Source organism: Haliotis cracherodii, unplaced genomic scaffold (genome assembly GCF_022045235.1).
Source record: "Haliotis cracherodii isolate W230 unplaced genomic scaffold, xgHalCrac1.p SCAF_2, whole genome shotgun sequence".
In the NCBI taxonomy this organism is placed as follows: Eukaryota; Metazoa; Mollusca; class Gastropoda; order Lepetellida; family Haliotidae; genus Haliotis; species Haliotis cracherodii.
The window spans coordinates 1,846,882-1,859,405 of record NW_027266275.1 but is presented as its reverse complement, the minus strand read 5'-3'; the positions used below and the strand labels follow the sequence as shown (position 1 = coordinate 1,859,405).

General features: G+C 40.6%; 1 protein-coding gene across 1 annotated transcript in view; it reads left to right on the top strand.

Moving 5' to 3' along the window:
* The window catches only part of LOC139469398 (uncharacterized), a 103,270-nt gene that overhangs the window by 26,987 nt on the left and 63,759 nt on the right, over positions 1 to 12,524 (top strand). Inside the window, exons 21-26 of the mRNA XM_071251562.1 lie at positions 2,705 to 2,902; positions 3,382 to 3,573; positions 5,736 to 5,981; positions 6,265 to 6,492; positions 11,732 to 11,932; positions 12,154 to 12,383. Coding sequence (XP_071107663.1) covers positions 2,705 to 2,902; positions 3,382 to 3,573; positions 5,736 to 5,981; positions 6,265 to 6,492; positions 11,732 to 11,932; positions 12,154 to 12,383 — 1,295 coding nt within the window. The remainder of the gene's footprint in view (positions 1 to 2,704; positions 2,903 to 3,381; positions 3,574 to 5,735; positions 5,982 to 6,264; positions 6,493 to 11,731; positions 11,933 to 12,153; positions 12,384 to 12,524) is intronic.

Below are 12,524 nucleotides of genomic sequence, written 5' to 3'. Positions count from 1 at the left end.
GCGAGAAGAACCCATATACCTCACAAGGGGACTCACCCATCTGCCCAGGTGAGATTTTATCTGACAATGAGAAGAACCCATACACCTCACAAGAGACTCACCCGTCTGTCCAGGTGAGATATTATTTGACAATGAGAAGAACCCATATACCTCACAAGGGGACTCACCCGTCTTTCCAGGTGAGATACAGTATGGCAGTATGACAGTGACAGTGAGAAGAACCCATATACCTTACAAGGGGACTCACCCGTCTGCCCAGGTGAGATACAGTATGGCAGTATGACAGTGACAGTGAGAAGAACCCATATACCTTACAAGGGGACTCACCCATCTGCCCAGGTGAGATATTCTCTGACAATGAGAAGAACCCATATACCTCACAAGGGGACTCTCCCGTCTGTCCATGTGAGATATTCTCTGACAATGAGAAGAACCTATATACCTCACAAGGGGACTCTCCCGTCTGTCCAGGTGAGATACAGTATGGCAGTATGACAGTGATATTGAGAAGAACCCATATACCTTACAAGGGGACTCACTCATCTGCCCAGGTGAGATATACTCTGACAATGAGAAGAACCCATATACCTTACAAGGGGACTCACTCATCTGCCCAGGTGAGATACAGTATGGCAGTATGACAGTGATATTGAGAAGAACCCATATACCTCACAAGGGGACTCACTCATCTGCCCAGGTGAGATATACTCTGACAATGAGAAGAACCCATATACCTCACAAGGGGACTCACCCATCTGCCCAGGTGAGATATTATTTGACAATGAGAAGAACCCATATACCTCACAAGGGGACTCACCCGTCTGTCCAGGTGAGATATTCTCTGACAAGGAGAAGAACCCATATACCTCACAAGGGGACTCACCCGTCTGTCCAGGTGAGATATACTCTGACAATGAGAAGAACCCATATACCTCACAAGGGGACTCACCCGTCTGTCCAGGTGAGATATTCTCTGACAATGAGAAGAACCCATATACCTCACAAGGGGACTCACCCGTCTGTCCAGGTGAGATATTCTCTGACAATGAGAAGAACCCATATACCTTACAAGGGGACTCACACGTCTGTCCAGGTGAGATACAGTATGGCAGTATGACAGTGATATTGAGAAGAACCTATATACCTTACAAGGGGACTCACCCATCTGCCCAGGTGAGATATACTCTGACAATGAGAAGAACCCATATACCTCACAAGGGGTCTTACCCATCTGCTCTGCTGGCACTTGCAATAAGCCGGTGTTTGTTTTGCATGTTATGATTTCGGTAATAATAGTTTAATTTCTTCGTTGTCGTAAAACGAGTATTGATATTTTCAATTCGGAGTTTAGATGTTTTCAAGTGAACATGTGATAATATAGGAGTACAAAAAGAAATATCATTAAGTCGAATTCTTGACATATAATATACTATGTAAACAAAGTAGGGCACACTTTGTTGTGAAGTGAAACTACAGGCATGTACACCAATGTTTGGCAATGAAAGTAAGTAATGTATGTGGCAAGAAGAAGAAATCAAGCTGCAAAATACGACATTATGACAGTCTTGAAGCATGTAACATTGGACAGCACGTGCAAGGGGTGGTATGCCAGATTTAACATTGGCATGATCACTCAGATAAGGGATCGGTTGCAAAGTTTCATCTTTCAAGATGATAATACAAGTGCTCATCATGCTAGGATTGTGACCTAATTCCTCCAACAGCAAAACACCCATCACATGGTCAGCACCCATTCTTGACCATTCCCCTACTAAACAAATATGGGACATCATTGGCAGACGTGTACGTCAACGTCAAAATCAACCCACCGCTCTCAATAAACTAGGTGTTGCCGTCACTGATGAAAGGAACAACTTGAGTCAAGCTGACATCGGACGACTCATCAGAAGCATACCTCGAAATGTCTCGCATGTCTCGCAAATAGAGGTGGTAAACCTGATGTCAGTGACGTACTTAGGCTGCAAAATGCAAATTGCGAATTTGACAGCCAACCTCTTTGACTCATAGTGCGCCACAATCTCAACACACCAACCATGATGACCCATAAGATCTGATGGCCTGCCCCCCAGCAAAGTATGTACAACTATATACATAAATGACCTTTAGGAGATCAGGAGGCGACTTACGGGGTCGGGTGGTCAGGTTCGCTGACTCTGTTGATGCATGTCATCGTATCCCAGTTGTGTAGATCGATGCTCATGATATCAATCACTGGATTGTCTGGTCCAGACTCGATTATTTACAGACCGTGGTCATATAGATGGAATATTGCTGAGTGCGGCGTTAAACAACAAACCAACCAACCAATCTCATATTTTGTATATTTCGCATATATTTAGTTACTGTCACGTATGAAGAGGACTGACTTGTCATATATATTTACTGTCACGTATGAAGAGGACTGACTTGTCATATATATTTACTGTCACGTGTGAAGAGGGCTGACTTGTCATATATATTTACTGTCACGTATAAAGAGGACTGACTGACTTGTCATATATATTTACTGTCACGTGTGAAGAGGGCTGACTTGCCATATCTAGTTACTGTTATATTTGAGAGGATTGACCTGCTACATTTAATTTCCTTTGAATTCCTGAGAATGGTCAACGTCATGTAACAATGTCAAGAGGAGTGTTAATAATAAAGGATATTCATTTGTGTATGTTTATTCATGTTTCAGTTGTTGACTGTGGACCTGTGGAAGACATCGCTGGATTTCAGAAGCCAGACCTTGCTACGACAGGATCAACGTTCGGGAAATTCTTCGAGTTCAGCTGCAGTACAGGGGCGACAGCATCAGGAGTATCGACTGACAATAACAGCACTGTGAGGTGTCTGCAGAATGGTCGGTGGGGCTTTGGTAATCTCACCTGCATAGGTACGTGTTGCCCGTTAAGCGTTGCGGAGACCAAATCTGATCTAAATGTAAATATAAACAGTTCAAAATGAGTAAAACCTTACACATGTTCACGATTGGTTGTTTAAACCTAACGCGATGATGTCACAAGATGAAACTAGATGGGTGATAGACTATCTTCCCTTCAGGACAACAAGCACATGTCCCAATGCTAAAGGACTGTTGTGGCGAATATGTTGTTGCTTGGATGTATACTAAGACATGTAAGGTATAAACAAGTATGTTTATCATTGAATTTACCCTACCTTAGCATTTATAGTTGATTCATAATCAAGTGTGTGAGTTGTTAGTGTTGTGAGTTGTTAGTGTTGTGTGTTGTGTGGCTTGTGTGTTGTGTGTGTCAGTGAGTGATGTTAACGCCACGTCTAGCAATATTCCAGCCATATACCGCCAGTTATAACCACTTCAACTTTATATATAAATCTTTGTTTATTCATCAGCTGCAAAGTGCCCGGATCCAGGCACCCCCGGGGGATCAGAGCAGATATTTGACAGCTACGAGCAGGGGAAGGTTCTGGCTTACAGGTGCACAAGACCTGGATTCACACCTGTTCCTGCTGACAACCGCACCTGTGTCTACTCAACCGCCACCAGGTCGGCATCCTGGAGTGGAAGTGTTCCTGTATGTGAAGGTAATCACTAAGTAGAAGAGTTCCTGTATGTGAAGGTAATCACTGGGGGGAAGTATTCCTGTATGTGAAGGTAATCACTGTTTGGAAATGTTCCTATATGTGAAGGTAACCACTGGGTGGAAGTGTTCCTGTATGTGAAGGTAATCACTGGGGGGAAGTATTCCTGTATGTGAAGGTAATCACTGGGTGGAAATGTTCCTATATGTGAAGGTAATCACTGGGTGGAAGTGTTTCTGATGGGGAGGTAACCACTGGGTGGAAGTGTTCCTGTATGTGAAGGTAATCACTGGGTGGAAATGTTCCTGTATGTGAAGGTAACCACTGGGTGGAAGTGTTTCTGTATGTGAAGGTAATCCCTGGGTGGAAGTGTTCCTTTATGTGAAGGTAACCACTGGGTGGAAGTGTTCCTGTATGTGAAGGTAACCACTGGGTGGAAGTGTTCCTGTATGTGAAGGTAATCCCTGGGTGGAAGTGTTCCTTTATGTGAAGGTAACCACTGGGTGGAAGTGTTCCTGTATGTGAAGGTAATAACTGGGTGGAAGTGTTCCTGTATGTGAAGGTAACCACTGGGTGGAAGTGTTCCTGTATGTGAAGGTAACCACTGGGTGGAAGTGTTCCTGTATGTGAAGGTAACCACTGGGTGGAAGTGTTCCTGTATGTGAAGGTAACCACTGGGTGGAAGTGTTCCTGTATGTGAAGGTAATCACTGGGTGGAAGTGTTCCTGTATGTGAAGGTAACCACTGGGTGGAAGTGTTCTTATATGTGAAGGTAACCACTTGGTGGAAGTGTTCCTGTATGTGAAGGTAACCACTGGGTGGAAGTGTTCCTGTATGTGAAGGTAACCACTGGGTGGAAGTGTTCTTATATGTGAAGGTAACCACTGGGTGGAAGTGTTCCTGTATGTGAAGGTAACCACTGGGTGGAAGTGTTCCTGTATGTGAAGGTAACCACTGGGTGGAAGTGTTCCTGTATGTGAAGGTAATCAATGGGTGGAAGTGTTCCTGTATGTGAAGGTAGTAACTGGGTGGAAGTGTTCCTTTATCTGAAGGTAATCACTTGGCGAAGTGTTCTTGTGTGTAAAGGTTATCACCATGACATTAACTGTTATGCGTATACCAGCTGCAGTAAGCTAGTGTATATTGACAGTGGTATCATATCGACACATAATATTACTGTGTTATACATATACCAGCTGCAGTACGCTAGTGTATATTGACATTGGTATCATAGTGGTATCATATGGTATCATATGGACACAGACTGTTACGGTGTTATACGTAAACCAGGTGCAGTTTGTATAAACAGTGGCACCACATAGACATGGACTGTTACTGTGTGATAGGTATACCAGCTGCAGTACGCTAGTGTAAATTGACATTGGTATCACATGGACACAGACTGTTTCTGTGTGATAGGTATATCAGCTGCAGTACGCTAGTGTATATTGACATTGGTATCACATGGACACAGACTGTTTCTGTGTTATACGTATACCAGCTGCAGGACGCTAGTGTATATTGACAGTGGTATCACATGGACACAGACTGTTACTGTGTGATAGGTATACCAGCTGCAGGACGCTAGTGTATATTGACATTGGTATCACATGGACACAGACTGTTACTGTGTGATAGGTATACAAGGTGCAGTACGCTAATGTATATTGACATTGGTGTCACCTAGACTCGGACTGTTACTGTGTTAGTCCTTGTATATATTGTTTAACCACCACTTCGTGATGACTATCTCCTACGTTTTACAGATACAAGTTATAGTGCATAATGAGTTGAAGTAAATTGCTGTACAGCTACAATCTTCGATTCCTAATGTAAACTGAATTACTGCATATTGTTATTCAGATACTCACGTCAGGTCTTTGTGTATGTCTAACTACTGTATATTGTTGCATAGAAACGAACGTCAAGTCCTAATGTATATTGAAATACTGTATATTGTTATACACCTACACACTTAGGGTCGTACTGTATATTGAAGTACTGTATATTGTTATACAGAAACATACTTCATGTCCTAGTGTACATTGAATTACTGTATATTGTTATGCAGTGAGGGAGTTAAAATTTCACGACGCATCGGTACTTTGTACAGATACACACTTCAAGTCCTATTGTATATTGAATTGCTGTTTATTGTTACACAGATACAAGTCCCCCAGTGTTTACCAACTGTGACGGTGACAGGAACATTACCATATACAAGATGCAGGCACCAAGCATCACCATCCCCTCTGTTCAAGACAACTCAGGCTTTCTGAGCATGAAAGGTTTCACCAGCCCCACCGGGTTCAATCCTGCAGACCCAGTGTGGAAGAACACGGATGTCATATATCAAGCCACCGATGGTGCTGGCAGGAGTTCCCAGTGCAAGTTCAAGATCAGTGTCAGAGGTAGGATATTACCATGGAAAATGTGCCCTGCAATCCTGATTCAGAGAGCTCCCTCACAGTAATGTACAGCTGCTGTGAACGTGAACCAGTAGAACGCATGTGCGGTACATGGTTATGCTGGTATTAAAGTAACAGTAACGAGTGTTATTTTCGTGCAGTATTATATGTTTCGCTACGGTAAATGTTAGTTAGCTTAAATCAATACTGAATGTTAGGTTAACTTTCGCTCAGTAGAAGTCCAGTCAAAACTTTTTAATGAACTTTATTGCTCACAACTTTTCAGAAAGAGGTTCCATCACTCTGGACTGTCCTAATGTAACATACAATGTGACATCAACATCTACCACTCACAACATCACCGACAGCATCAGCCACTCTAACGGAACACTGACCTCCTACCCTACTATCACCGCCAGTTTGTCCAACGTGGGCACATTCAATGACTACAGAGTGACGCTACGAACCGACCAGGGATTTGAAAAAACATGTGCCTTCCAAGTTCTGATCAAAGGTAAACTCTCATCCTTAAATGTTGAAAACGGATTTCAATTCAGTTTAATTATGCAATACTGTTAAGTCTCGCGGAATAACGTTTAATTTTGAGGTAAATCACCATTGATTAGCAAGCATGCTATTTCTCAGAGATAACGTAAGTATGTCGCGGATACGGAGTGTGCTGACATGCGTAGTAGACCTCAGCAGGAGACAAACTATTTTGTTGTATCAAGCAATAACTGTGTCCCTGTGCCAGTCCTCCTGTGAGCTTCTAGTCTATAATATCTACGTATCTTGATGAAAATAAAGTTTGCATCTTAACGCGATGAACACTTAGTATTTTGATGATTTTAACGGTCCATAGAATCACAGTAACTTCATATACCGATGTACGTTGTAATAATTGTAAGAGATTTAGATTACCTAAAGTCAATCAGCCTGCTTTATGTTATTCTCCATTCATCTCCACTATTTAGTCAAATAAATTATTGTTCTGTTTCGTCATGCAAATCGCAACTCGACATTATAAGCGTCTTTCAGAAATGATTTAAACATGTTTTCTTTCCTTTAGTATCTGTTACGTAATATCAGTAAGGTTAAGTAGGTTTTTTTGTACCGCCAAAATACCTCCAGAAATAATAAGTAAAGTTTGAGATCAAGATATTTAGTCATGTTTGCATGTAAGTTTCAAAACCAAATTCATCTGGAACCTTCATAATGAATCGTTTAGAAACTGTTTCAAAGGCTTTTAAAAAATCAGTTACTATTAATATGCCTTTTATCTATAACATTTTTGTTTCAAAGATGAATGTTTTCGCTAATACACATACCGGATATAAATCCCGTCTGATAATCGTGGACAAGGAGATCCAGTGTCCCATGTATCCTCTTTGTTTTACAAGTCCTAATACTCTTATATGAAGCATTTTAAAGAGAAATAGGCCCCAATTTATTTATAAACGTCTGTCTGCATTTGCCTTTGGAATGTATGTTACAACTCCTCTATTTATTGTTAGAGTCAAAGAATTGTTTTTGTAAGTGTTATTGATATAAACTGACGTCCAAAAGAAACTTTACCAGAGTTTGAAATCACTCTTGGTAAAAAACAACAAAACAACAAAACATGAAGTAAAGTGTATTGAGATCAATATATCAACATAATCAACACTGAAAATCATACAGCGACTGAGAATGACGTCAGAGCCCCGCAAAGTTGGGTGTGGTTCAAAACTCGAGCTTTCAGAATCATGGACAATAGGTAGAGTTCATAAACAATCGCTCAAGTTCAATAACAAGTCATTAGTAGCGTGTGTGACCACCAAATGCCTCAATACACGCAAAAACTCTTCGACGCACAGAAAAAGTCAGTCGAATAATGAGGTCACGTGGGATTTGACGCCATTCTTCTTGGAGGGCCAAGATCAGTTCTTGCCGGTTGGCTGGAGAGTGTGGTCGTTGTCGAACACGACGATCCATCAAGACCCAGAGGTGTTCTATGGGGGACATGTCGGGTGAGCGTGCAGGCCACGTCAGGACGTTGACGTTGTTGGCTGCGAGGAAGTTAGTGACAATTCTGGCTGTATGGGCTCTAGCGTTGTCATGCTGATAAATGACACCACGTGGCTGCTGTTGGAGAAATGGTAGGACAAATGGACGAAGTATGTCATCCATGTAACGCTGAGCTGTCACGTTTCCGTCAACGATGATCAGCGGTGTCCTCTCCTGCCCACAGATCCCTCCCCACACTATGACACTCCCTCCACCTAATGGTACGACCTCCTGCACGCAACACGCCGCCGTTCGTTCATCCCTTCGGGGGTAAACACGGTGTCTTCCATCAGCCCTGATCATACAGAATCGACTTTCGTCAGTGAAGACAACCCTCTGCCAGTCACGTCGTTGCCAACGTCGTACAGTCCGGGCCCATCTCAATCGCAGACGACGATGTTTGTCGCTGTCAATAGCTGTCCTCTGTATGTTCTAAAAGCCCTGATTCCATTAGCCCTTAGTCTGTCGACGAACCCTGTGACCTAAGGCATTTGTCACTGTCAGGAAGCAATTTCGGTGGAGCAAGGTACGCAAGTACCGGTCATCATGGGGCGTGGTCACCCTGGGTCTGCCTGTTCTTGGCCTGTCAGCGGTCCGCCCTGTCTGTCTGTAACGTTGCATCAAGTTGGTAACGGCAACACCAACGGCTCCCATTTGTACCACACCCAAGGCTCGTTCACGTTGTTCGACTGTGAGTCGTGGCATTTCTTTTGTGTTTTTTAATCACTGTGGATGACTGTCTTGCCGTTGCAATCGTTTTTTACCCTTACCCGCAAGTGCATTTGCAGTTGTCCGTGGTGTACGTGTTTTTCACTTTTTCGCGTGTTATCTCGCAAACATGTAACAGACGATTAACATTTTCTGCATACACTATTGTTGTATTTAGGTTATGTGTTTTAGATAGACTTCATCGACAAAAAAAATATACTTTGTCTGAAGTTTATATTTTCTGTTGGTAAAGTTTCTTTTGGACGTCAGTTTAGATATAAATCCAAATGTTAGTGTCTTTCCAAAAATATTTGAAAAAGTTCAGTAAGAAAAACCATCAAATCCCGGGTTCTTATTATTTTTCAATGACTTAATAGTAGGAGCTATTTCGTTAAATTGTATTTCTTCATCTGTATGTTCTGGAAGATTTGTATTTAAAGTTAAAGTGGTAATGTCCTTTAAACAATCTAACCCTTCAACGTCAATATCTTCTACATATATTTTTAAGTAAACTTTTTCTGTTCGTTTATTATTTAATAACCATTTGTTATTTTCTCACCTTTATCAGGACTCATAAGTTTATTCGTATAGTTCCTGTTTTCTAAGTGACAAAAGTAATTAGTCGTTTCCTTCCTTCGTTATACTAGTGTATTCTATTACAGATTTGAATTCCGCCTATCTCCTCTTCTTTATTTTTCGAACTCTGATTTTCGTTCTAATCGTTTGGACAACAATGTTTTGCTTTCGTTTAGAAATGAACAGCGAATCAGTAATTGCAAGATCTAAATTTTCGTCAGAGATATATTTAATGTCTTCAAGGTCATATTTAGGATCTGTGTATTCACGTTAAGTTTCGTTTAAAATATCTATTACCATTTCTATATATTCATCTTTTCCTAATAATGATGTATCTCCCCGTTTCTTTTTTGTTGTTGATTTGATAGTGACAATGTAATGTCGGAATGATCAGTTTTGTAGCCGGTTAGGATTCAAGAATGAACACTGAGATTAAAAAGATCTTCAGTCACTAGGACAAAGACTCGTCTAGCTTGTTGACGAGGTTAGTTTTTCCCCCAAGTCAATGTATTGTTGTTCGAGCTTCGTTCTCAGCATGCATCTATTAGATTTATTAGATTTATTAGATTTTCCATTTTCTTGCTTTAAGATTATTAATATTTTTGTAGTTTTCTAAGTCTATTGAAGGATCAAGTACAGAGTTCGAACCTCCAAATATTACTGAAGAGTCATTACCGATATGATCATTTAAAAAAAAGAGAGAGTTTGGACCTTACACAGTGGTGATGGTTAACTTTATACCGTCACTCGTCATTTTTCATAGAATTTTGTCATCTTTGGAAATATGGACATCTTGCAAACAAATGATAGAGATTTCCGTTTTGTCTGTATATATTCGCGACTTCTTTTCGTTCCGTTTTTTGGGCTAGGCATCTGCAAATGGCTGTTACTATATGCACTTTATCCTTTACTCCCATGATTTAGTAACACCATGATTCTCTTGAAATAATAAAGTATAATGTACCCACGGGCATGATTATTTTTGCTTCGTATAACGGTAGAAGAGAATAAAATGAATAAAAGCCAAGAAATATCCATTGTTGCCATGAGCTCTGGATTTTGAGTTGAATTACTGGATTAGCAGTATTGTCTCAATAACTACATTTATCCATATTCACACCTACATATACCAACAAACACATACACATCCACACACGCACATATACATATTCCCATACATACACATATGTACATACATACACATATGTACATACATACACATATGTACATACATACACATATGTACATACATACACATATGTACATACATACACACGGATGCCAGTATATATTTACACATGCATGTACATATAGCAGTATTCAATATGTAGTCCAAATTAAACAAGATACAGTGTAAAGCAATCAGGAATAATTAAATTGTATCACAATTTTGTTTGTGTATTTGGCTGGTCTCTAAGCAGTCCCAAATGTCAGCACGAATATGCACTGATAAATATCACACACACAGAATGATGTCTTGTCCTTGTCCTGATGTCACATACCTGCAACAGTACAACGGGGCGATACGTTTTTGCAATCGTTGACTTTACTTTTCCCGCCTGGCGCTTCCATGCTGTAAATAGTTCGGCTCTAAACAATAAAATGTCCAAGGTGTAGCCTGTTACTAGAAAATAATGCGAACTAAACTAAACATGTAACAATCTGTGTGAGTTAATCAGTGGAAGGAAATTGGCTCTTTGATTTTTATTGAGCAATATCAGATCATCGACGCACCTGAAGCTGACACGTCTTGGCCAGATTACTTTGTTCTGACTTTGCCAATCCGAAGAGAAATTCCTATTCATATGCAAAGACGGAGCACCATTGGTGCCCATGATGATGTCTACTCCTTGCCTAAATGTCTTACCCCAAACGTTTACACAGATGTTATCAATGAGGAAATCCTGCATTCATCAATACCATCAACGTTTGACTGAAGACATGTCCATTACTCTTTTGTACTGGATTATAAAGCTAAAAAAATCGTACAAAGAGAGATGTACTACCAAATCCCTGTTTCAAAGATTAATCATAACCCTTAATACAATCATTGAGGGGCTTTCTTTATAGTCACCAAAAGTATTGAGACAAATTGAATTAATACCATATATGGATTCTCAAAAGCTCATAGGATTTGCTTTATTGTTTTGATCTTCAAATCATTCATGGCAGATTTCTAGTCCTCTACCTCTGCAACAATGACGTCAATTGGGTTACTGACAATTGCACAGTGTTCGCAAGTAGCGATTTAGATTTGTCCCCATACATACATACATACATACATACATACATACATACATACATACATACATACATACATACATACATACATACATACATACATACATGTAGCGATCTATTTGTTTAAAGGTGTTTTATAAAATGAAAAAAAATCATTGTTCATGATATGTTTACTCTTTCAGCTGTAAAATGCTTCCATGGCCTGACCAACACTCCACAGAACGCCGACATTACTCGCTCCAACAACAGCGACAGCAGCATCCTCTCCTCCGTCGTCACCTGCAACAGTGGATATGCGTTTGCTGACGGCTCCACAAGTCGGACATACAACTGTTCGGGGGAAAATGTCTGGTCACCAGCCTTCCCCCTAGAGGACTGTTTACGTAGGTGGAGCTGCTGTCAACGATCTGGCGGCTCTCATTATGTTAGCTTCTGTTAGATATCTATATGTTAGGTAGTTATGTGTATATGTCATCTTCAAGAGCATGATGTTTACTTAAGGGAATGTTACTTTCTTATGTTCTGGTGCGTATCTGTAAATGGATTGTCGTTGGATATACTTTGTATCTCAGTGCTTTGTAGATAATACATACTTCCTCTACAGCTTCCACAACTACTGAGTACACATACAAGGTCAGCCTTGATCTGAAGTCCAAGGACCAAGTGCGATCCAACAACGAATGCCGTAACAACCTAACACAGTTTTACAATGATGTGATATCCCCTGCGACATCTATCATCAACCGACTGTGTCGGATTGACATACTACAAGGAACCTACTACCGCTTCACAGTCAGCGATGCCATGTTTGTCGGTGGTGTTGCTCTCTTTGAAGTATGTTGATGTATCGATATGTGAATATTAGTCATAGATAATATTGAACATATACATGTGTTAGCAACACATAACAGAACAATACAAATAATTCTAAGGTAACACTCATTTCAGGTTACGTTATTGGGTGCCTTCCATTGC